Below are 24,778 nucleotides of genomic sequence, written 5' to 3' on the forward strand. Positions count from 1 at the left end.
GGGCCATTTCTATCTTTCACCAGCACCTTCACCCCCCAGTCCCATTTCTGAACTCCCTGCACACCCCTGGTCTGGCAGAGGTGACACACGTGACACTGCTGTCCCCTCCCACCTGCAACACAGAGCTCATTGCAATTACTTGCACATAAAAATTTAAAAAAAAAAAAATTAAAATACCTAAATAAGTAAAAATCCAAAGCCACTAATCTCAAATATTTCCCCAGTCAGCTGGTTCCTGAACCAAACCCCAGGGTTTCCCCCAATGCAGCGCTGTCCACTCCCCCATCACCTCCAGAAACGCCCTTAAAAAGCTCCAAAGATGCCTCCAACTCCTCCCCACCCCTCAGAAGACACCGGAGCGGCACAGCGAGACAAACAAAGACTTTTATTGTTTTATTTTCCAATTATGGTCAATGGTGACAAGAGAGAAATCAGACAGTCACGGCTGTGGCGGGTGGAACCCGTCAGTCAACAGCAACACTTCACGGTCAGGACCCACGAGGTGACAACACCAATTTATGTTATTTGAGTTCCACAGAATGAACCCAAAATAAATCAATTTTTTAAAAAAAAACAACAAACAAACAAAACCACACACAAATATTCAAAGTGATCAATAACAGAGATCCGCTTGATGGACTTTTTTCCCCTCAGTTTTATTTACAACATGGAGCATTACCAAAGGAGAATATCTCTTACAACAAAATATATTTACTTCAGCATCTCCAAACCAAAAATAATTCCTGTATTTCTACATGGAGCGCACTGGGAGAAAAATAAAATACTAATTAAAAATTAATATTTAAAAAAATAAACAAATAAACAAAGAAAAAAATGCTAGCCCTGTAAATAGCCAAAGCTTCAGATGGAGGTGGCCATGCTGGGGCACACCAAGGCTTTTTAAATTAGGAACTGACAAGGCAGCTGCCAACATTTTGCAGCTCCCCGAGGCCAGGGGAGACGCAGAGCCCCGTGGAGTGGGACCCAGCCCCTCTTCATTAAACCTGGCACCATTTTCCTCCCAGGGTGGGTTTCTTTCTTTCTTTCTAAACTGGAGAGATGCCAGGCACGTGCTGAAAACAACCCCCCCCAGCCCCTGGTCCTGGTCCCTGCCAGGAGGCTGTGGAGTCCAGCCCGGCTCTCTCCTCTCACATAGAGGAAAATAAAAAGGAAAAAACCAAACTTGTCCTGTATTAGAAGGCAAATAATTGCATTTTAGGGGCAGGGCAGCAATAGGACTGGTACCACAGCCACCCAGCTCCACACCCATTGCGGTTCACTGGCTTAATGCTTATACCTCCACGGGAATCAAAGTTTATTTTCAATGGGGAGGTCGGGGCTCTCCTCCACTGGGACATTTTCTCTCTGGGGAGGAGGAGACGGCACGTTGGAGCAGCAAGCACAGGCCCATGCTCAGGGCCAGGCACGGGAAGGCAGCGTGGACGGGACGTACAGGGGCATCACAGAGGAACAGCAGCAAGAAAACCCAGGCTTGGCACCTTTCCCTTCCTCCAAGCCTTTTGTTTTTGCCTCCCCTCCTTTTTAAAGAGCTAAACCAGTCTCCCCCCCCCGACAGGCCCCATGCCATGCTGGCAACAGTCCAACTACAGTTTCCAAAACCCCATCCCGTAAAAGCTGTCTGATTTTAGCCCCACTTGGGGCTGTGCCACTTTCATCCTTACAGAGCAAGCTTACATTTTCTTTTCCCCACCCGTTTGCAAGGAGCAACAACTTGCCGTTGCCATGTGGGTTGGTTGGATGCCCGAAAGGGCTCCCACAGCACTGGCAGAAGCCAATGGCAGGAGGGTTCGTGCACCGGCCCCAGCTGGGCACTGGGCACCAGTTGCCAGGAGCCTGGAGCCGTGCTGAGCCCCCAGCGAGGTGGAGGGCTGCACGGGGACCTTTTCTCCTGGGCTGTCCTCTCCTCCCAGGCTCCATGGCCGCCCGACTCAACCGCATGTGCCTGGGGTGACACCGCAGCCCAACGACCCCCCAGAATGTGAAGAGAGAGAGCAAGAACCATCTCTGCTCAACAGCTTCTTCCTGCAAAGCGGCAGAGGAAAGGAGAAGGAAAAGGCATCTTGTCCTTTAACTCCCGGCTCGTCCCACCCTGCGAGAGAAGAGACTTTACAAGGACAGGGGTGAAGAAAAAACTACGCAGAGTCCTGGGGAGGTAAAAGGAAGGAAAGTGGAGGAACAACAGAGGGGGCAGCCCAGGGGCACAGAGCCCCAGGTCTCACCAGGCCTCTCCCAGGACCACACAGTGTGTTCAAAGGGTTTGTCTTTAAGTGCTCCCTTACATTCAGTTTACAACCAGGGGACAAGAAGGTGGCATTTCTGCAGCTTGCAGCTTCCAGGCTGATTGCAGAGCCAAAGAAAAGAAAAAAAAAAAGGTAAAACTGGAGTGCAGGGAGCAAATGCTTTTCCTTTGCCTGAGCCCAACTGCTCTACATTGCCCCGTCACGGGGGGCGTCCATCTCGTACCAGTAAGAGACAGAAGAGTAAATTAAACCAGGACCACAAACCAGACCAAAAACCTGGTTGCGATGAGGAAGAAAGTGGAAAATACATCAAATATAACAGAAAATGATTTTGTACATTCAGAGTTTGTATTTGGAAAAAAAGAGAAAGGAGAGGAGGAATTAGATATTAAAAAAATAGCACTGAATGATAAAGCGGTAGCAGCCCCTCTACCACTACAAAACCGCAACAACACGCACACGTACACACGGAGGTTTAACAACACCGAACTCCCACTGACTGTGATGTGCACCTCAGTTTGCTGGTCTAGAGATACTGAATGCCTGAAGCACACCAAGATAACTGAGAACATCTGCATGGCTTTAATGGGAACCCTCCAACTGAAACAAAGCCGTTTCTCCCGGTGTCTGCGTTGGCACATCCCTGAGTCACGTTCTCACTCCTGTCCTCCAAAGTCAAGATGCCTAAACGTGAGAAGTGGGGGAAAAAAGAGAAACAGAGGGAAAGCACCATCAGTGGAAGACCTGCTGCGGATCCAGCCCCGTTCATGGGACGGCCCCAGCAGAGAGGAGCTGGTCTGCATGCCACGGTCCTCGCTGCCTGTTCCCAGGGACGGGCCGTTTGCGTGGCCTTGCCGGCCAAAGCACGGGAAAACCGTCGGCACGCGCCATGGCTCGCGGAGGAGCACGGTCACGTTCACATGCAGCCCTTCACCTCTTTCCTCCCCGCATTCAGTGTGTTTCTGTGTTCATAGTGAGAGCCTTCCATACGGTTGTTTTCGACATTTCGTCCGAGATATTAATTTCAGAAGGATCAGTCCTGCAAGAAACATTTCACACAGCAACCCGTGAGCACGGGAGCTGATGCCACCAAGCGCACCAGCACGAGGCACAGGGGGGCCGGGGAACCAAAGCTCAGCGTAAGCACGGGAGGTTGTGCTGGCTGAGGAGTTTTGGGAGGCAAACCTGAGAGCTGCAGAGCAGCAGCTTTTGCTGGTGTTTCGCCCTGCAGTGGGCTCCTAAGCCACTGCCGGAACGGATCGTGCCTGCAACTCCTCACTGTTAAGCGTGAGGATCTCCAGCCATCATCAGGTCACCGATGAGGCCAGTTTTGGGGTCAAACGTGACTTGGGCAGCCACTCTGCTTGGGGTCAGAGCCCTGCGATCACCTCCTGCAGCCCTGCCCCTACACTGGCATTTCCCACCAGGCTGACTGCTGGTTTCTATGGGATGCTCCATAAAGGTGCAAGGGGAGAAAACTCTGCCAAACCCCCTCAAACTAATCTTGCTGCGGGTGCTGGCGCTGGGTGGGGCTTTACCTGTCGCTGCTCTGCTTTGGGGTATCCGAGCTGCTGCTCTTCCCCAGCTTCAGCTGAACTGAATTCGCAGCAGCAGCTTCCATCATCTTCTGGGACTCCTGATGGGAAAGGGACAAATCAAGTTCTCTCTCTTTGACCCGAGCGGAGGTAAACGAAACACCCAGCAAAAACATTACCTGCTGCCCTCTCCTTCTGACCCGCGGCAGCTCTGGCTGTGAGTGCACCAGGATGAAGACGTCCAAACACTGCAGGGAGGGGGTTAAACAAACCACTGTGGGTAAAGCTTTCCCTAATAATTGTTTCCATCATCATTATTCTAAATGACTCATTTTAAAGATTATACCTTTATTCAAGGGTTAAGCTCCCTCCTAATTTAGGAAAAAAGGTTACAGTGTGGGATCCAGGCTATTAGGATTTCTGCTGAGTCCGGACCTTCCCCCAACATTTCACAGAATCACAGAATCATCTAGGTTGGAAAAGACCTTGAAGATCATCTAGTCCAACCATTAACCTCACATTGACAGTTCCCAACTACACCAGATCCATAAGCGCTATGTCGACCCGACTCTTAAACACATCCAGGGATGGGGACTCCACCACCTCCCATTCCAACGCCCAACAACCCCTTCTGCAAAGAAATCCTTCCTAAGAGCCAGTCTGACCCTGCCCTGGCGCAGCTTGAGGCCATTCCCTCTTGGCCTGCCGCTGGCTCCTTGGCTCAAGAGACTCCTCCCCCCTCTCTGCACCCTCCTTTCAGGGAGTTGCAGAGGGCCAGGAGGTCTCCCCTCAGCCTCCTCTTCTCCACACTAAACCCCCCCAGTTCCCTCAGCCGCTCCCCATCAGACCTGTGCTCCAGACCCTGCACCAGCTCCGTTGCCCTTCTCTGGACACGCTCGACTCATTCAAGGGCCTTTTTGGGGTGAGGGGCCCAAAACTGAACCCACTCATCGAGGGGCGGCCTCACCAGTGCCCAGCCCAGGGGTCAGACCCCTCCCCTGTCCCTGCTGGCCACGCTGGTGCTGGTACAAGCCAGGATGCCACTGGCCTTCTTGGCCACCTGGGCACACTGCTGGCTCATTACCAATCCCCCCCAGGTCTCTCTCTGACCGGCAGCTCTCCAGCCACTCCTCCCCAGGCCTGGAGCGCTGCTGGGGGTTGTTGTGGCCCAAGGGCAGCACCCGGCATTTGCCCTTAGTGAAACTCCCCCAGCTGGGCTCAGCCCATCGCTCCAGCCTGCCCAGGTCTCTCTGCAGACCCTCCCCACCCTCGAGCAGACCAACACCCCCACCCAACTGGGTGTCGTCTGCAAACTGACTGAGGGGGCACTCGATCCCCTCGTCCAGAGCATCAATAAAGATGTGAAACAGGAGCGGCCCCAAAACCCAGCCCTGGGGGACACCACTCGTGACCGGCCGCCAACTGGATTTAACTCCCTTCCCCACAACTCTTTGGGCCCGGCCATCAGCCAGTTTTTGACCCAGCAGAGCGTGTGCCCATCCCAGCTGCGAGCAGCCAGTTTCGCCAGGAGAATGCTGTGGGAAATGGTGTCAAAGGCTTTACTAAAGTCAAGGTAGACAACATCCACAGCCTTTCCCTCATCCAATAAGCAGGTCACCCTGTCGTAGAAGGAGATCAGGTTTGTCGGGCAGGACCTGCCTTTCCTAAATCTGCTGACTGGGCCTGATCATCTGGTTGTCCCACATGTGTTGTGTGATGGTACTCTGGATGAGCTGCTCCACCAGCTTCCCGGGCACCAACGTCAAGCTGACAGGCCTGTAATTTCCTGGATCATCTTTCTGACCCTTCTTATAGATGGGTGTCACATTGGCCCATTTCCAATCTGTCGGGACCTCCCCGGTCAGCCAGGACTGCTGGGAAATGATGGAAAGTGGCTTGGCGAGCACCCAGCCAGCTCCTTCAGCACCCTCGGGTGTATCCCATGCGGTCCTATAGAGTTGTGTGTGTCTATGTGATGCAGCAGGTCACTGACTGTCTCCTGGATTGCGGGGGGGTCGTTCTTCCAGTCTCTGTCTTCTGGCGGAGGAGGCTGGATTCCCTCAGTACAACTAGTCTTGCTGTTAAAGACTGAGGCAAAGAAGGCATTAAGGACCTCAGCCTTTTCCTTGTCACTTGTTACCATGTTTCCTGCTGCGTCTAGCAGGGGATGGAGGCACTCTCTGGTCTTTCTTTTGCTGCTGACATAGAAACATTTCTTGTTGTCCTTGATTGCTGAAGCCAGGGTAATTTCCAGCTGGGCTTTAGACCTCCGGATTTCTGCCCTGCACAGCCTCACAGCCTCTTTGTAATCACTGTGAGTGGCCAGCCCCTTCTTCCAAAGGCTGTAAACTTTCCTTTTCTCCCCGAGTTCCAGCCAAAGCTCCCTGTTCAGCCAGGGGGGTCTTCTCTGTCGCTGGCTTCTCTTACAGCCCCTGGGGACCGCCTGCTCCTGAGCCATAAACACTTCCTTCTTAAAGAGCGCCCAGCCTTCCTGGACCCCTATACCCTCCAGGGTCGTCTCCCAAGGGATCCTGTCAAGCAGGTGCCCAAACAAGACAAAGTCAGCCCTGTGGAAATCCAGGATGTCGGTTCTGCTTCCCCCTCTCCTGGCGTCTCTAAGAATAGAGAACTCTATTAATTTCATGATCGCTGTGCCCTAGTTGGCCTCCAACTGCCACATCATCCACCTTCTCTGTTCACAAAGAGGAGGTCCAGCAGGGCACCTTCTCTGGTTGGTTCTCTCACCAGCTGCATCAGTAAGTTGTCTCCCACACATTCCAGGAATCTCCGGGACTGGTCTCGCTCTGCTGTGTTGTATTTCCAGCAGATGTCTGGGAAGTTAAAGTCTCCCACAAGAACAAGGGCAAGCGATTGTGAGATTTCTCCTAAATGCCTATAGAATATTCCATCCACCTCTCTGTCCTGGGTGGGTGGCCTAAAGTAGACTCCTACTACAACATCTGCCCTGTTGGCCTTCCCCCTGATTCTAACGCAAAGACACTCTACCCTGTCTTTGCTACACTTGTGCTCAAGGCAATCATAACAGTCTCTAACATACAGCGCCACCCCACCACCTCTCCTTCCTTGTCTGTCCCTCCTAAAGAGCTTGTAGCCCTCAACAGGCACAGTCCAGTCATGGGAGACATCCCACCATGTTTCTGTTATAGCCACGACATCATAATTTTCCTGTTTCATCATGGCTTCAAGCTCCTCCTGTTTGTCACCCATGCTATGTGCATTGGTATACGTGCACTTCAGACAGGCTGGTGTTTTGCCCCCTTCCCCCTTCAAATCTAGTTTAAAGCTCTGCCAATGAGCCCAGCTAAATCCTGCCCCAAGATCCTCTTCCCCCTCTGGGACAGGTGCATCCCATCTAATGCCAAAAGGTCTGGCGACTTGTACACCAACCCATGATTGAATAATACAAAGCCCTGATGGTAACACCAGTCTTGGAGCCACAAGTTCATCTGTTGAGTTCTCCGGTATTCTTCTTCATCCATCCCCATAACTGAAGGGATGGAGGAGAAAACAATTTGTGCCCCCAACCCCTTAATCAGTTTCCCCAAGAACCTGAAAGACAAGCTGTGATAGAAACAGGCGATCTCACAGCCCAAGGGTGATGTCCAGCTCCGAGCCCCCAGCGAGCGTTACCTCTTCTCCTTCAGCTTCATTCTTGTCATCGTCCAACAACTTTCCTTCTGGCATAAGGTCATCCAGAAAGCTGAGCTCCCGCTTCGAGAAGCAGAAATCCATCATCTTCCGGACAAAAACAAGGGCCAAAACCTTCACGAGGAAGAGGGAAGATGCGGTGAGGCCAGAGATGAGGCTACATCTCCCTCCAGCGCTGCAAACATCCCGCTGCCAAGCGGCACTGGCTCTTACCATCATGGGGAAGATGATGGCGGCACGGGACACCTTGATGGCCCAGAGCAGGATGAGGCAGATCAGCTGGATCACGGTGAATAAATGCACCTTTCGCAAGGGGACGTGCCACAGGTAGATGAAATTCGGCTGGTGGTCCAGTGGCATCCAAAACAGCTTCAGGCGGTCAAAGAACTGCAAAATAAAAGTGAGAAGTGGCCACCTTGGGAGTGCGGGAAGTTTCTGGCCCTGTTGAGATGTGGGGGCAGTTTTCAGGACCTCGCGTGCCATGAGAAATCCTGGATCCCACTACGTTCCTCCTGGGAGCAGCACCCACTTCCCCTTCACTCCATCTATAAACCAGCTTCCCATGAGGGCTGCCCACCAAATTGCCATTATTCCACGCTGGTCTATTAACAGCCTTTTGTGGCCCACGGAATCCCCCCCAGCAAGGACTTCCACCAGTGGGAGAAACTGCCTTCCCTTTGCACTGAATTCCCCCATTTTCACGGAGGTGAAATACCAGGGAGCACAAGAGTCCGTACCTGAATTCCTCTGAGCGACGACACACCCATGTAGAGAAAGACACCGTAAAGCACCGGCATTGGTATAAACTGAAAACAAAGAATGCAGTCATTTGGGGGTTTAAATTGCATTTTCAGTATTACCCCTCTCTTCTACAGGCACTGCCTAAAATTGCCTAAAGCTTTCCACTTTCCACAGGGTTAGAGGTGTGTCGGATTCTCCCCCTGAGAGATTCTGTGCGTGCGAGTGAGCTAATGCTCTGCTTTAGGCTGAACCTTGGAGTTCCCTTCCATCAGAATAATCCTCTTTTCCGGCAAGTTTGGAGGAGAAGAAGGGATTTCACCCATGCTACCATATGCCATGTTCTGTTTCTACATATTCCTGCAGCAACGTGCAAAGGCGACGTGCCTCCTTTCAGCCTAGAGAGGAGATCACTTTGTGTGAGGAAGCCCATGGGGATGATGTCAGTGTGTTCAGCTACTGGGAACAGCAGTTCTGGGGCATTGGGGGCAGCAAACTGCAACCAGTGAAGTGCTGCCTGTTCGAAAGAGAGCAGATGTCCTGCTCTGAATACACTCAGCTGCAACCCATCAACACGGGTGGGCCTGAAAGACGCCTGAAAGTTAATGCCGTTGCGTTGCTCGCTTGCCTCGAGCACAGCAGACGGGGCTCTGAAGGGCTGGAAAGCCTGACCGAGGCTGGTTCCCACCGCGGGTCAAGCCCCAAGGTTTGGGATCCCCCCCTCCTCGGCTCCACAACCACTCAGCCCTGCAGAGAGGGGACTACTTGTGCATAACCTCCAAAAAGCTCACGGTCATTGGGTGTTTTGCGTTTTCCTCTCACCTTTAACAGAGAAGTGAAGAAGACGGAGCAGCCCATGAGCACAAAGATCATCAAGCCCGTGACCCTCTGCTCTCGTATCCCCAGAAACTTGGGTTGTTCTCCCGGAGCTGAGCACTCGGACTCTACTTTGAGGCTGTTCACGTGGGTGATGGACAGGACGGTCGCAGCCACAATCCAGGGCAGCCCCATCACGGAGCAGACCCCAAGCATCACGGCCACGATGAAAAGGTCCAGGTGGTACCCGCATCCTTTCTGCAGGGAGCAAAACAAGAGATACAGCATCCCGCGGCACAAGAGCCAGGACAGCGTCGCAAGTCAGGCTCAAACCCTACTTGAGCACAAGCCAACTGCTTGAAAGTTTAAAACAAGAATTGGAAACCACTAAGGATGTAGCCAGCCTCTGCGCAAGCACCTTGCAGCCAAATCTGGCAGGAGTTCAGACAAAGTGGGTTTGGAGAGACTGGTTTTTTCATTCATAAAGAAATTTCCGCCACTTGCAAGTACGATGTGACTCTGAGTTACCCTGGCAGCGCATCAAAACAATTCCTTCCCCCAGCCGCTGCCAACATTTTAAAACAAAAAGCAACAAAAACACGCTTCTATATTGCTCTAAGATTTCTTTGGGGCTCCAAAAGATTGCTCATCTGAACTCCCCTGTCATCCTCTCCCTGCGTCATCATGAATTCAGGAGAGCATCCTGCCCCGCAGCCTGACGTTGTCCCAAAGCAAGGCCTTCACAAAGCATTTGGAACAGGAGCTTCTCCCGTCCCTGCAGCCTGGAGTGGGCTGGGGGTGGGGTCATCTCTTGCAGCCCCTTACCTTCAGCCTGTGCTCCTCCCTGTTCACAGTAACGGCAGTGACCTGCTGGTCCATGAAGATCAAGATGGTGCAGAGCAGAGCTGGGATGAGCGCAGCCAACACCGTCCACCAAGGGTTGGGTCCTATGGGGTTGATGAACCACCCACGGTCGTCTCTGGTAGGCTGCAACAAAGCTCACACCTCAGCGTCATCTCCCAGCCCAGCCCCTTCGCTGGCTTTGATTTTCCCTCCCTGCCTGTGTCAGAGCATCTCCCAGCCCTGGCTTCACATCACCCTCTCCCGGGGGGTTCAGCAGTGCCAGTGTCCTCTGTGCAAGCACCTACAGATACTTCTGCTGTAGGTATCTAGTCTGGGGCTGTCTTCTCATTTCCAGAAGGAAATGATGCGTTTGGGGGTGGAAGAAGAGATGGTCACACCACCAGCACCTCCTCCAGACTCAGCCCTGTCCTGCCCCGACATCCCCTTGGGGCATCCCCAAGAGCTGAAACCAGCTCCGTGCCAAACCCCCCCGTTACCTTGAACATATGGGGAACGTGGAGCTTCGGGGACGGGATCCCAACCATGAAGTCCATGAGCACCATGATGACGATGGTGAGGAAAACAGCAAAGTCACTTACTGTGGACCGTACCTGGGGCAAGAAACCAGAGCTGAGAGAGGCATCGCAAACGGGGCCCTAACACGAGGTGGAAGAGTTGGGGACATCAACAACGTGAGGGCTGGTTAACAAACCCCCCCTCTGCAGACATGCAGCCAAATCCCTTGATCAGGTGCTGCTGCTGCGCTTGTCCCTGGGAGATCTGGCGTTTAATTGGGTGGAAAAGGGCTGTTTGGATTCAGACCTTTAAAAAAAAATTAAGAAATAAGGAAGCAGATGTCTGCCACTACAGCCACGCTCCCCGCTAAAATGGGAATAAGGCACCGAGGCACCGCTTGTTCCTCATTTGAACCAACTTTCCCCTTGAGACATGACGCACAGAAGGTGGGAAAAAACCCAACACTTTGGAAGACCCAATTTCCCGCTGCCTGAGCAAAAAATCGCTCCGGGGCAGGTCACGAGGCAGGTGGGAAATGCTACGATGGCTTTGCGCTCCTGGGAATGAGCGAGGGACACGGCAGCTGATGGAGAGCTCGGTCTCCAAGGTCAGTGTTTCCCAGTTTGACCAACTGGTGGCAAACACTGCTCAGTGCTCCAGGAAAGCCATTTTGGGCAATGGGCGTGGAGATGCTGCGGGCCACCAGCTTCTGCTTACTCTGGTTGGGAAGTAACGGCTGGTTTTAAACTTCTTCAAGAAGCGCAACAGCACCAAGGTGGAGAAGAAGAGGATGCAGCACCAGAAGAGGACATTGGGCGCGTAGGAGCCGTTGTGTCCACAGGCAGGTCCTTGAAACTCTCCGTGCAAATACCGACATTCCTGGAGAAACAGAGCGTCAGGCACAAAGGCAGTGCACGTGTGGCATGGAAACCTCGGGTAACGAGCGGGATTGGAGGATCGTGGTCCAAGGTCCATGACCCCGTGACTGCTGCTGCTGCTGGAGATTTATAGTGAATGAGCAGCAGCAGCTGAACGAGGGACACATGGAACTGCAGAGAGGAGAGCGGAGAGATGGGATGTGATGGGACACCATAACACAGAGCCACGGCACATCCTCCCCCAGAACGGCAGGTAGCCGTGGCTGGAGAAGACACCAGAGGGGAAGGAAACGCTGGAAACTCTTGGGGGCAGAGAAAGAGGGAATGGGGAAGGAACTCTAAGACAACCATGGTGGGAAAGGAGAAGAGACAAATCATCCCTTCCCCCAGCAGTGGCTTGGGGCACTTACAGTCACCGTGAGGTTTTCCCAGGCGATGCCAGACACGTTGATCTTGTTGCTCTCCCAGAAGCGCAGGGTTTCGTTGCTGGGATGGGTCGGTGCCTCACACTTACAGCTGGGAGGAGAGAAGCCAAGAGAGGGGTCAGGGGAAGACGGTGGAGGTGCAGCCCTGAGCTCCTGCCAAGGCTCAGCGGTGTTTTAGGAGGAAAAACCCACTAGTAGGTGGTGAGCAAGTCGAGCTTGCTGTGCATGTTCACAGGGTAGGTCTCCCACAGGTGACTCAGCTTCTCCAGAGCCTCGTAGATGAAGATGAGGCAGATGAGGGAGGTGAAGGCTTCATCGGTGAAGCGGGTGATGTAGCACACCAGAGAGCTGGCGTCGGTGGCCACCAGCACTATGCAGAAGAAGGCGGTCCACAGCCCGATGCACGCCCGCAGAGAGAGATAGGAGAGCGCGTACTCCCTGGGAAACCAAAATGACACCAAGGGTGGGAAGGCCAGCACGAGGCTCCGAGCCGGGCCTTCCCGCGAAGGGCGAAACTGGGAGCAATTTAGGAGCCCGTCAAGGCTGCGGAGGGTAAAGGCAGTTGCCGTGTACTACCACAGCCAGCCTCGGGGCTGCGGGGCAGGGTGGGGGCCTGCAGGAGCAGAGGCCAGTTATTTCATTATCATCATTTAGCAATTATCTAATGGAGGCTAATTGAGGTCAGGTAGCTGGTGTGGAAGGTGGTGTTCTCCCCCATCACCCTGATGCCCCAACACTGAAACCAGCCGGTTCTGTGCCCAGTCACCTGCTACCAGCAAGCTGGGGCTTAATAATAAACTTAATTGCAGTAAGAGTGGTACATCTCATGTTAAAGTCATCACAACAGAAGGACCGTCATGGAAATAGCCATTTCAGATGGAAAGCTCCTACTTTTTCAATAAAATCATCAAAACTCAAAGTCTAATCAGAAAACTATTTGGATATTTGGGCAAAATGTCTTCTGTCTCCGAGCAAAATCAGGGCTAAAAAGTGCCTGCTTTTGTACTCAGAGAAAAGCAAGTCTTCCCTCCTTCCCAAACCAGACTGATTTGTCTCATCTTCCTTGTGCAGCCCATCTTGGGCATCCACACTCTTGTGGCTTCTCCTCCTCCCGCTGCTGCCCTTCAACCCTAGAAACCCCAAACCCCCCATCCATCCTTCAGAGGCCGAGGGCTCTTGCGCCATCACGTACTAAAACAGCAGCGGGCAACATCTCGGACACAGAAGACAACTTAAATCTAACAACTACCACCAAAAAATATAGAAGAAAAACATCTTTTCTCCATCACTGCTGCCTTGTGGCAGCTCCGGCAGCACCCAGCCGCGGCAGGCAGCCTTACTTGCAGAATTTGTAGAGGATCTTCTCGAAGAGAAGGAAGGATCTGGTGCTGCCGAGGATGGTGAGAGGTTGGCCGGCAAAGAGGGAATACACCACGCCGGTCATGGATGCGCCCAGCAGCGACTCCATGGCACTCTGTCCGGGGAAGAGAGGCAGGTCAGGGAATAAATCATGAGGGAAAAATCCAAAACCAAAGCAAATTCACTGCAGCAAGGACTTTTGCACGAGTGTAACCCTCCCCCGTGCCACCTAACAGAAAGAGGTGCTCACGATGTGGCCATCGGTCGCCTCTCCCAGCAGCCCCCCGAAGGTGATGACGGTGGGCAGGCAGGCAAAGTAGAGGAAGAGGAAGGACGCCAGACACTGCAGCCTCAGACCATCCCGAAAGTCGCTCCAGAACCACGGGGCTTTCCGCTTCACATCCCGGATCAAACCTCCAAAGAGCCTGGAGGAACGGACAATAAAAATAGACTGTTCTCGTGGAAGAACACATGGAGAAGGCTCCTCACAGCAGCACCCGCAGCCGCAAAGCCTCGCCTCCCGCAGAGCAGAAAGCAGAGCCTGCGGGCGCTGTCGGCACGGGGACTCCTCCCGCAGCTGGCAGCAGACACTTACCTTGGTTTACAGTGGTAGCCCGGCTCAGAGTCCTTCTCCCAATCCCGTTTCCGATGGTTCTGGCTGTGGGGTTGGTGATGCCCATGGCTCTGCCTCACCAGTGGCACCTGCACGCCCATGGACGGGGTCTGGTGGCCTGAGGAAAAGCAGCATTGGCAGCGCTCTCACTACTGTGGGATGGTTGACGCGGACACCACGGTTAAATCAGTGCAGCCATCCCAGAAGGAAACACCAATTTCTCTTAATTTTGTGATTTTCACTGGATCCCTGAACGTCACAGACCTGCCCTTTTATCGAGGTTTATTTTACTCGAGCTTTGCAACAACTGAGCAACAACAAGCAACAGCTCTGGGTCACTTAAAACACACCGTGGCCTCCACGGGGACTTTTTTCCCTTTGGTAAAAAAGCTGTAATAGTAAACGATGTGAAAAGAACTGTGCTGCTTTATTTTTGCTGCACACGAGGTGACACCGAGCAAGGGACGTTGTAGGGACTTTGTGCAACAGGAAAAGGCGCTGGGCTGGTGGCCCCTCTACCAGGCTCTCAGCAGAGACTCACCTTCCAGCTCCTCCTCATAGTGAATGTTGACAACGTTGCTCACTCTTCCCCGGTCAATCACTGCCTCCTCGTCGTGTCTCTGACAGCAATGAGAAGGTACGAGTTGGGGCTGGGTGTGTGGAGCTCCCTTATGTCCTCCCACCCACCATCCGCCCCGGCCTCCACGCAAGCCCACGAGGCCCCTGTGTGCCTCCTCCTCCAGGCACGGCCCTAAAAACACGGACTTGTAGGAGCTTTTTCTTCCCATACCCAAATAAAACAGCTCATAACATCACCTATATTGTACACAACGTGAGGCGGGAAGTATTTACTACAGGGAGAGAGAGATGAGGGTTTCAGACCAGAAAAACAAACCTCCTGCTTCCTTCCTGTGGTTCCTTTCTAAAAAAAACCAAAGAGGGATTTCCAAACTGCGTGAGGAAAAAAAAAACCAAACCCTGCACTTCTTATCACAGCCAGTTTCGGTCTCCAAACGCGATACCTGCAGGACTCACTAGATGGCACTTGGCCACAAGACATGGCCACCAACAACCTCCAAAGGCCCTCAGCAGCCTGCAAGGGCAAAGCTTCATCTTCAGAGCTCCGATGACAGCCTCCACCACCCTCAGTCCCTTCCAAGCAACGCATCCTGCTCCCCTCTGGATTTGCCAAAAAAAACCCCAAACCCCAACCTTGGAAAAATCATGGGATGAAAGGGCTTAATAAAATCGCTTTAAATCACGATTTAAATAAAATTGCAATTTAAGTTAGATCACGATTTAAATAAAATTGCAATTTAAATAAAATTTCAATTTAAAAAAAATTCAATTTAAATAAAATTTCAATTTACATAAAATTGCATTTTAAATAAAATCATGATTTAAATAAAATCCCAAGCTCAAGCGTTACGTGGGTGTCGGAGTGGGCAAAACCAGAGCGATCTGGGAGTCGCCGCTTTCAAACGCCCCGTGGGCAACACGGGGAAAGTCTCCTTCTCTCTTAGAAACCGCTTTGCCTCCAACCAGCGACGCTAAACCTGCCCCCAGCAGCCCCCCCCCGGCGCAAAGCGTCTCCCCCTGCCCCTCCTCCTGCGTGCGAGGAAATGCCAGTGGGATTTCGGGGAGAGTTTTCCCCCTGGCTGGGGGATGCTCAGCCCCTCGGCTGTGGTACCTGTAACTCTTCCAGAAGGGTCATGTTGTAGCTCCCACTCGGGTTCATCCTCACGTCAGTCGCTGGTTTTGGGGACAATTGACCCTGCAGAGCAATCAGGGGTCAGACTCCCCCAGGACACCAGTGCGGCCTCAGCGAGTGGAGCTCAAGTGACCCCCGTTGTGCCCCAACTCCAGAAATATCACCATGGCCATTGTGACCTCATCACCTGTGATGCGGAGCCCGGCAACGCCTGCAAGCCACACACCCCGAAATGCTTCCCGCGGGGAAATCTGAGTGGATGGGGAGCAACCAGCTCTGGTTTGGGTAAAAACTATCCGGAATAGAGAAACAGGGTGTCAATGCCCCGGCCCCCCAGGGCAAAAGGCATAAGCAGTGGTTGGATGGAGGGGGTCCACCCCCCCCAACACCCCCCGGCTCTGCACCCTTTGTTTGCATATGGGGGGTGTCCTAGGGGTATCCCCCCCGGCCTGTTGCCGAGGTTACCCAAATCCTCCTGTTGGTGGTAGGAGATGATGGAGGCCTCAGGGAGCAGCATGACACCCCCCCCGCCTCCCCGTCCACACCCCCCCTGCCCCATCAGGACACGGTTGGAGCCTGGAACAGATTTCGGGGGGGTCTGTCAGGACATGGAGGGGGACAGGGACACCTCCCCATCATGCAGTCACCTTGCTTGAGGCTGGGGCAGCAGCGACAGGGCAGCTGGAGGTGCAGGGCGGCCCCTGTGATGGGTTGGGGTAACCCCAGGCCCCCCCATTTGTAGAGACCAAGGACAGAGACCATGGTTGAGCCCCACTCCTTGGGGGGGGGGGGGGGGGGGGGGGGGGGGGGCCATGACACTGACTTCACTGTCCCAGTCAACACTGCCAGCTGGCGGGGTAAGACACCCCAATAACTTGGCCGTCCCCCATACCTTAGTTTTGGGGGGTCTTCAGCCACCCCCATTATTCATCCCCCATCTTTGGGGGGGTCCTCAGCCATCCCCCTTCCCTGTCCCCCATCTTTGGGGTGTCCTCAGCCCTCCCCCTTCCCTGTTCCCTGAAGCATCGCAGTTCACTACCAGCAGCAGCTGGCAACACCCAGGTACAATAAGACAATTCCCTGATGTAATTCTGTGTTAAACTCTCCAAATTCTCACAAAACGACCTTCCTGCCCCGAGTCCTGCCCCGAGTCCGACAGCTTCTGCCGGGAGAGGGACCGGCTCCTCCTCAACCTCCCCCTTCCCCTTCCCGCGGTGAGTCAAGCGCCCGAAGGATTTATACGTCGCTGGCTGCGTAAAGTAATTAAGGCTGATACACTAAAAGCTGATTGAAAACCGAACTAGAGTGTGATGTACAAAAACCAGAATTATTTTCTATTATTCCCACTAGTTAAATATTGCTAAAAGGATAATTTCTGATGTTATAAAAGGATACAAAGTGGTGACGTGACTTTTTCGTGGCTGAGGATTTGGCTTCGGATGTGCTTCAGTAGAGTGAAGACACGTCCCGAGACACGCGGACGGTACGGATTGCCCCAAAAATAAATAATTAGCAGAGTCGCAATTAACTTTAGTGTTGTTTTGAGTTGGTTTCACTGAGCATTATTATTCTTTTTTCTAAATATTGACTCCTTGTGCTTGTTACATCCCATTGAGTATCTGCCTGGCTTTTGTTTGTTTGTTTGTTTCTTAGCGAGTCAACGAAGAGGGAACATTTGCTGCTTAATTTGGGGGGGATTTCACGTGCTTTCGAAGGAACACTTGGCATTTCCAGGGATTGGGTTCACGGTACAGCAATTCTCATCTGGTAACGGCTGATTGAAATACGGCCTGAGATGGAGAGGCCCGAGGAGGTTCTTACTGCCCTTGCCACAACACCGCACCGCTCATCCAACGGCCAGAACTGCTTCATTTAAAAATTACAGGATCTGAAGAGCGGTGGCACAGCCGGCCCAGCTCCACGCGCCGTCGCTCATGTCACGGCGAGTCGCTCCCTCGCGCCTCCGCGCACAAAGGGCGGCGTTGTGATGGCGGCTACTGCTTGGCAATAGATCTCTCGAGCACGAACGCGGAGGAGTTTTTCACAGAATCCCAGAATCATCCCGGTTGGAAAAGCCCTTGAAGCTCCTCCAGCCCCACCATGAACCTCCCCCTGACCGTTCCCAACTCCACCAGATCCCTCAGCGCTGGCTCAACCCGACTCTTCAACCCCTCCAGGGATGGGGACTCCCCCCCTGCCCCGGGCAGCCCATTCCAACGCCCAACAGCCCCTTCTGCAAAGAAATCCTTCCTAAGAGCCAGTCTGACCCTGCCCTGGCGCAGCTTGAGGCCATTCCCTCTTGGCCTGCCGCTGGCTCCTTGGCTCAAGAGACTCCTCCCCCCTCTCTGCACCCTCCTTTCAGGGAGTTGCAGAGGGCCAGGAGGTCTCCCCTCAGCCTCCTCTTCTCCACACTAAACCCCCCCAGTTCCCTCAGCCGCTCCCCATCAGACCTGTGCTCCAGACCCTGCACCAGCTCCGTTGCCCTTCTCTGGACACGCTCGAGTCATTCAAGGGCCTTTTTGGGGTGAGGGGCCCAAAACTGAACCCATTCATCGAGGGGCGGCCTCCATCACAGAAAGGGGAGAAATGCAGCCTAATCTCAGTGGTTTTAGATCAGGTTTCAAATCCCTGGATTACGAACCAGTTGTGTTTTCACAGTTTTTAACTGCGCTTTTTATCAGTGGCAGGCACAGAGATCAGCCCCCTCTCTGTTGACAGGAACCTGCATCAGTAAACACCCAGAAAACCTCCAGAGCACTTCAAATGCTTAATTAAGCCGTCGTTAACAGCTACCTCTATACACTTAAATGTAATATAACAGTATAAAACATTTAAATGTATATAAATGGCCTCCTGATGTCAGGTATACTCATTCTGGTTATTAGAATAATATTTGGGTTATTAGAATAATAGAAGGGTCTATTATATATATATTTTTAATATATATTATATATATAAAATAGATACTATATATTATATATATATTATATAATATATATATAATATTATATCTTATATATATAATAGAGGGGCGACCTCGCAGCTCTCTGCAGCTTCCTGAGGAGGGGACGGGGAGAGGGCGGTGCTGAGCTCCGCTCCCTGGGGTCCAGGGACAGGATGTGTGCGAACGTCTCTTACGTGAGGGGCATCTGTCCCCTCACAGCTTCCACCCCTGTGTGAACTTCTCCTGCTAGGACAGCCTCACCACCTTTCCCAGCTCCCTCCTTCGCTCTGCACACCCCGACCTCCCTTTCGGAGCAGAGGCGCAGATTCTTTCGGCGCAGACTCGCTCCCGTCACCCGTGTTCCAAAGCCTTGCCTGAGTCTCAAGTGTTCACGTCCCCAGGCCTGGCCCTGACAGCTCCGGGGCAGCTCTGGGGGCAGCTCGTTAGAGCACATCGACGTGGCCAAAGGTGTCCAGGGCTGCAGAACAGCTCATCTGGGTGTGGAGCATCCTGCAAAATGCTCCCTGACAGAGGATTTTTCTTCATTATTAGTAACAAAAGGGTGAATATGACCCTGCTTTAGCAGCTTCCCTAAAGGATTTAAAGACAAGATTTGTCTTCGTTATTAGTAACGTGGTGTTACTAATAAGTGGTGTGACCAGGGACATCCTGGGAGGGGGGTGGGACACCGGCACCCCCCGCTCCTGAGCTTCCACATCCCCCCCCCCCTCCAGCCACCAAGTGCCCTCGCGGAGTTTCGGGGCAGGTGCTGGAGAGGCCACAGGGAGCAGCTGATGGAGGAGGTGGGTCCCACCAACACCCCCTGGGGTGGATGGGATTGGGGTGTGTCCCCCCCCAGCTCACCCTCCTTCCCCCCCCTCACCCCCCTACAGATCACAGACAGGACGATGCAGACCCGGGGCTCTGCCATCTCCCCAGTCTGGCTGACAGAAGCCTGCGTGAAGGGAATGCAGAAGTGAGAGCACCCCACAGACCCCCCCACCAGGATCCCTGACCTCCCCCAGGCCCTGCAACCCCCTGGGAATCCTCCCCACCTCCACACCCACCCAGGGGGGGGGTCTCTGTGCCCCCCCCCACGCCATCTACATCGACAGCCCAGCTGACAGCGTGTCCCCATCAGCATCACCCGAGGCGCGAGTGGGGCGCAGCCACCGGGGTTCAAATGCAGCTTTTAATGGTGCGTAACCCCCCCCCTCACCCCCACACCCCCCTCACCCGCCCCCCCGCAGCCTCCTGGTGGCACTAAATCCAACGGCTCTGGGGGGAAGCTGCGACCCACGGGGGAACGTCTCCTCGTTGTCACCCGTGGGGCCGGGGATTGTGGGGGGGGAATGGGGACGACCCCGAGGGGGTGGGGGCGGCCCAGGGCAGGGGCACACAGCCCCCCCAGGCTGGGGGAGATGATTATTGCTGGTACTGGGGGGGTGGGACGGGGCGGGGGGGAACCTCGTTTTTGGTGAGGGAGAACCTGGCGCTAAACTAACCCTGAGCAGATCTGGCCCTGGGGCCACGACCCCCCCCTCAAGCCTGAGGTAGCAGGGGGGGTCGCAGGACCCCCGGTGCAGGGCACGTCCCCCAGCACCAATCCTGTCCCCCAGCGTGGGGGTTTCCTGAGGGGGGGGGAGGCACTGTTGACCACCCCCCCCATATGGAAAATGGCTTCAGAAGTGCTTTGTCTGGGGAGGGGGCTGCCACACTCTGCCGGGGGGTGGGGGAGACCCAGGCGATCAGGACGTGCCTGCAGCCAAGGTGTGCTGGGGGTGCCTGTGGCCTGCAGCGGTGGGGAGGGGGCTGTGACCCCCCCCCGGTCCATAGGTGGGGGCTGGGGGTGCCCCCACCCCAGCACTGTCACGTCAGCAGCTTCCTCCAGCGGTTCTTGACGGGGCGGCCGGGCCACGGGCGCGGAGCCACAGCCCGGTCTACCTGGGGGGGGGGCAGATGATTGAGAAGGTCAGGGCAGACACCCACGTCTCCCCCAGCACTGCCCCAGTCACCCTTCCCTTCTTGCCCCCCCCCCCAACTCCCCCCCCCTCCCCCAACGTCCTTCTCCCCACTTACAGCGGCGCCAGCCCCCGGGTCAGCGCTGACCCCCCTCCGCTGCAGCGTCTCCAGGTGGGCGCTGGGCCGGGGGGTGCTGCAAGGAGCAGGGGGTCAGGCCGGGGAGGGGGGGGACAGGGCAGGGGAAAGGGGGGGGCACACGACAGAGGAAGGGGGGCGGGGGGGGAACAGGGCAGGGCTCCCCGGGTGCCCCACGCTCACCTTGCTCTCCTCCTCCAGCCCCGGCAGGATCGGCGCGGATGCGGGGAGCTCCCCTGTGCAAGGGGGGGGTGTCAGCACGGGGGTCCCCAGCACCCCACTGTCTCCCAGTGCACCCAGTGTCTCCCTACAGCTCCCAGAGTCCTGCCTTCCCCCTAGCACCTACTCCCAGTGCCCTCCCAGTTGCCCTCCCCAGGGGCCCCCAATATCCCCAGTGGGTCCCAGTGTCTCGCCCACTATACACCCCCCCCAGCACACACTCCCATTGCCCCCCAGTGGCATGCAATGGCCCCCAGTACACACACAAGAGCCCCCCAGTGCCTCCCAGTATATCCCCACTGGCTTAAGTGAGTCTTTATATCCAACCCAACAGATCCCAGTATCCCCCCAGCAAGATCCAGTATTGCTCAATGGATCCCAGTAGGTCCCAGTACCTTGGTCTCCGCTCCAGGCTGCTGCTCAGCGGCCAGGATGTCCCCGTTGCAGCGCCAGGCGGGGTGGGGGGCTGGGGGGGGCGCAGGTGGAAGCCCCTTCTCAACCCTATCACCCCCCCGCCCGTCGAAGTGCCGCCGAGCACCCCAGCCCCCCCGGGGAGCCCCACGCCGGGGGCTCCTGGTGCTGGGGGGCCCACGGGGAGACGGCGTCTCCCTGCTGAGCCCCTCAGTCCGCTGTCGGCCCCGCTTGAGGGGGGGCCGTGAGGTGGGACACGCCCGGGCACCCCCACTTGGTTTGGAGCTGCCCGGCTCGGCCTGACAGGGCACGGGGGTGTCCTCGGGGAGGCCGGGGGGTGCGGGGGGGCTGGGGGAGCCTCCAGCACCGGGACCCAACGCTGTCGCCGACTTCTCAGGGGAGACGAACCTGGGGCTCAGCTGTTGGGGGGCAGTGAGGATCAGCAGACCCCCCCAACGTGTCCCCCACATCCCTGTCTCTCCCCCACCCTCCTTCCTGCTCTGCGTGTTGCCGTACCCTCCCTGCACCCCCATTTGTCGGTTCCCTTCGTGTCTCCCCAGCACTTCCAGGGCCCCCACGTCACACCAACACCACAGAACCCCAGAATCACCCGGGTTGGAAAAGCCCTTGAGGCTCCTCCAGCCCCACCATGAACCTCCCCCTGACCGTTCCCAACTCCACCAGATCCCTCAGCGCTGGCTCAACCCGACTCTTCAACCCCTCCAGGGATGGGGACTCCCCCCCTGCCCTGGGCAGCCCATTCCAACGCCCAACAGCCCCTTCTGCAAAGAAATCCTTCCTAAGAGCCAGTCTGACCCTGCCCTGGCGCAGCTTGAGGCCATTCCCTCTTGGCCTGCCGCTGGCTCCTTGGCTCAAGAGACTCCTCCCCCCTCTCTGCACCCTCCTTTCAGGGAGTTGCAGAGGGCCAGGAGGTCTCCCCTCAGCCTCCTCTTCTCCACACTAAACCCCCCCAGTTCCCTCAGCCGCTCCCCATCAGACCTGTGCTCCAGACCCTGCACCAGCTCCGTTGCCCTTCTCTGGACACACTCGAGTCATTCAAGGGCCTTTTTGGGGTGAGGGGCCCAAAACTGAACCCACTCATCGAGGGGCGGCCTCACCAGTGCCCAGCACAGGGGTCAGATCCCTCCCCTGTCCCTGCTGGCCATGCTGGTGCTGGTACAAGCCAGGATGCCACTGGCCTTCTTGGCCACCTGGGCACACTGCTGGCTCATGTTCAGCTGGCAAACACCCTCAACCCTTCAAAGCCCCCCCGTTCCCCCAACACCCCCAAATCCCTCCATTACCCCCTCTGACCACCCTAGGCCTCCCCCCATCCTTTCCCGTGTCCTCCCATGCCTTCCACAAACACCTCCTGGCCCCATCACCCCCACACATACCCCCCCCCAAAATCCCGGGGCCCCAGCATCTCACCCGCAGGCTCTGGAGGCTGCCAGTGCTCGGGGGGGACCCCTGTCCCGGGCCCAGGGGGGGCAGCGGGGGGGGCAGCAGCGGCTGATCCTGCAGCAGGGGGCTCAGCGCCAGCAGGTTGCCTGGGGCAGACGAGGGAGAAGCAGGATGTTATCCCAGTTCTGGGGGGGCACCCCCTGCGCCCCAGCAGGCAGCATGTCGCCCCCCCTGGGCACCCAGCACCCTCCCCCCCGTCATCCAAGCGGCCCCTTCGCCAACACCCAGGGGTGCTCCCAGGGCACCCAGCAGCGTGGTGCTGAGCAGGGAGCTGGCCGGGGGGGGGCCCAGCAGGTTGAGGCGTTCTGGGGTGCCTGTGGGGCTGTCGGGGGCCCCAGCCCTCCCCGCATGGGGCCTCAGTAGTCGGGGTGGGGGGGTGCCGGCCGAGGTAGGTGCCACAGAGGGGCTGGCAAGGCTGGACTGCTGGCAAGAGGGGCGAGTTGGGGGCACCCTCGAGATGTGGGGCAGAGACACCCCCAGGCCCTGCTGCCAGGGCAAAACCAACCCATCCTCCTCCTCCTCCTCCTCCTCCCGTGCCCGGGGGACAAGCTCCCCCTCCCTGAGGCAAAGACTCTGCCCTCCTGGGGGCACATAAATACCCCCACCTTCCTCCTCAAGGGCAGCTACTCTTCCTCTACCCCAACCTGCGTGCTAAAACCTTCCACTACTCTCCCCCCCCGGGTCAAAGACCCACCCTTGCCCCCACCCCAGGGACAAACATCCCCCCTGCCAGCACCTTGGGGATGACGTTCCTCTTCCCCAGGGTAAAACACGCATCTGACAGCGCACATCTGGGGGGGGGGGCAAACCCCCCCAGGCACCATCACCCCCTCTCCTAGAAGGGGGAAACTCTCCTCCTCACCCTCCTCCCTGCAAAGGGCAAGTAACTGCCCCCCCCATCACTCTCCTCCCTACCCTGGGGCAACCAACCCCCCTGTTGCGAAGGAGCAAAGGGGCCGGTCTCACCGGGGGGGGGGGGGCAGCAGGGGCAGGCTCAGCGGGGGGGGGCCCAGCCCGGTGGCCAGCAGCTTGGGGTGGAGGGCAAGCGAGGTGGGCAGCGCGGAGAGGAGCAGGGGCCAGGCGGGCAGCGCCGCGCAGCCCTTGGGACGCCTCAGGGCCCCTCTCCCCTGGCCGGGGGGGCAGCAGCGTGGAGAGGAGGGTCCCCGGCGAGGGCAGCCCCAGGGCGGGCAGGGGGATGCTGAGGGGCAGCGGGAGCAGGGAGGCTGCCAGCAGGGAGGGCAGGCCGGGCCCCTCGGGGTCCCCCCCGCAGGCTGGTGCGGGCTGGCCCATGGCTACTGAGAAGCGCAATGGGCCCAGGACAAGGGCCTGCTGGCAGGGAGTCCCCCAGTGCCTACTCCTGGCCCACAGAGGCTACCGGCTTGGTTGCAGGGGGCAGCGGGCAGCCCGGTGGCCCCCCCAGCACCCCCCTCCCCATCAGTGGCAGCCCCTGGGGCCACAGCACCTTCGGGGACACACGGAGACGCTGCGGCACCTGCAGGGGACGGGTCAGAGCACGGGGCTGCCACGGCCACGTCTGTGCAACCCACCGCGTCCTGCCAGACACCCACAGCCACGTCCCCCCCCCGCTCCGAGCACCCATGGCTGGGTCGTGCTGGGTCCCACCATGTCCCCACGGCCACATCCCCCCACCACATCCCCCCCCCCCCCAAGATTCACAATCACATCCTGCCAGATCCCACCACCCACAGCCGCATCCCCCCACCACCACCAGCACCACCACCGCTGCCACCCCAGGGCAAGATCCGTCCCCGGGCACATCGAGGGACATTGAGGGACATTGAGGGACATCTGCCCCAGCCCGGCTCCCCACAGGTGCTGCCCCACATACCTGGCCCGTCGTTATGGCCAGAGGCTTCTGACTGCGGGGAGGTCCCTGAGGTGGGTTCGGAAGATGCCGCCAGCTGCCCGAAGAGACCCAGGAGCTGCCCACCAAAGTCCCGGCCGGCGGGCAGGAGCCCAGTGCCAGGGCAGGGTGAGCCATCGGTGGCAGGCAGGAGGGGGTCCGAGGGGAGGCTGGGCCCCCCCTGGCCTCCCCCTGCACCGGGGCAACCCAGCAGGCTCAGCAGGGCTGCGAGTGGCTGCCGGGTCACTGCGGGGTGCAGCCCTTTGGGCGTGGGGGGCACCCTGTGCACTGCCAGGTCCTGGGGGTCAGGGGGCCACCGGGCCCCCCTGCCCGGAGCCTGCTCGCCCATGAGAGAGAGCGGGCAGGGGGGTAAAGTGCTCGGGGCCGGCGCGGGGTCGGGGCTGCTCAGCTGGGC

The 24,778-nt window shown here is 56.6% G+C and overlaps 2 protein-coding genes across 3 annotated transcripts; both read right to left on the reverse strand.

Moving 5' to 3' along the window:
* Positions 1-2,588: 2,588 nt before the first annotated feature.
* Positions 2,589-15,476, reverse strand: LOC141915785 (electroneutral sodium bicarbonate exchanger 1-like). Its single transcript, XM_074807653.1, has 18 exons — positions 15,344-15,476; positions 14,195-14,273; positions 13,636-13,771; positions 13,291-13,465; positions 13,022-13,155; positions 11,874-12,119; positions 11,667-11,772; positions 11,096-11,257; positions 10,360-10,473; positions 9,845-10,006; positions 9,026-9,277; positions 8,203-8,271; positions 7,679-7,852; positions 7,448-7,579; positions 3,976-4,044; positions 3,800-3,897; positions 3,196-3,300; positions 2,589-2,945 (listed from the first exon to the last, which is right to left on the reverse strand). The coding sequence occupies exons 1-17, from the start codon at positions 15,389-15,391 to the stop codon at positions 3,213-3,215; spliced, it is 2,244 nt and encodes a 747-aa protein (XP_074663754.1). The 5' UTR covers positions 15,392-15,476; the 3' UTR covers positions 2,589-2,945; positions 3,196-3,212.
* A 4,059-nt stretch (positions 15,477-19,535) lies between these two features.
* On the reverse strand, positions 19,536-24,712 carry LOC141915684 (uncharacterized). 2 transcript variants are annotated; one of them, XM_074807466.1, is made up of 6 exons: positions 24,349-24,712; positions 22,467-22,585; positions 21,020-21,454; positions 20,589-20,641; positions 20,388-20,463; positions 19,536-20,252 (listed from the first exon to the last, which is right to left on the reverse strand). In XM_074807466.1, exons 1-6 carry the CDS (start codon positions 24,710-24,712, stop codon positions 20,178-20,180), a joined length of 1,122 nt encoding a protein of 373 aa, XP_074663567.1. In that variant the 3' UTR covers positions 19,536-20,177. The 2 variants fall into 2 exon arrangements, with proteins under 2 accessions (XP_074663567.1, XP_074663568.1); XM_074807467.1 differs by lacking the exon at positions 20,388-20,463.
* Positions 24,713-24,778: the final 66 nt, after the last annotated feature.

This window comes from Strix aluco, chromosome 27 (genome assembly GCF_031877795.1).
Source record: "Strix aluco isolate bStrAlu1 chromosome 27, bStrAlu1.hap1, whole genome shotgun sequence".
NCBI classification, from domain to species: domain Eukaryota; kingdom Metazoa; phylum Chordata; class Aves; order Strigiformes; family Strigidae; genus Strix; species Strix aluco.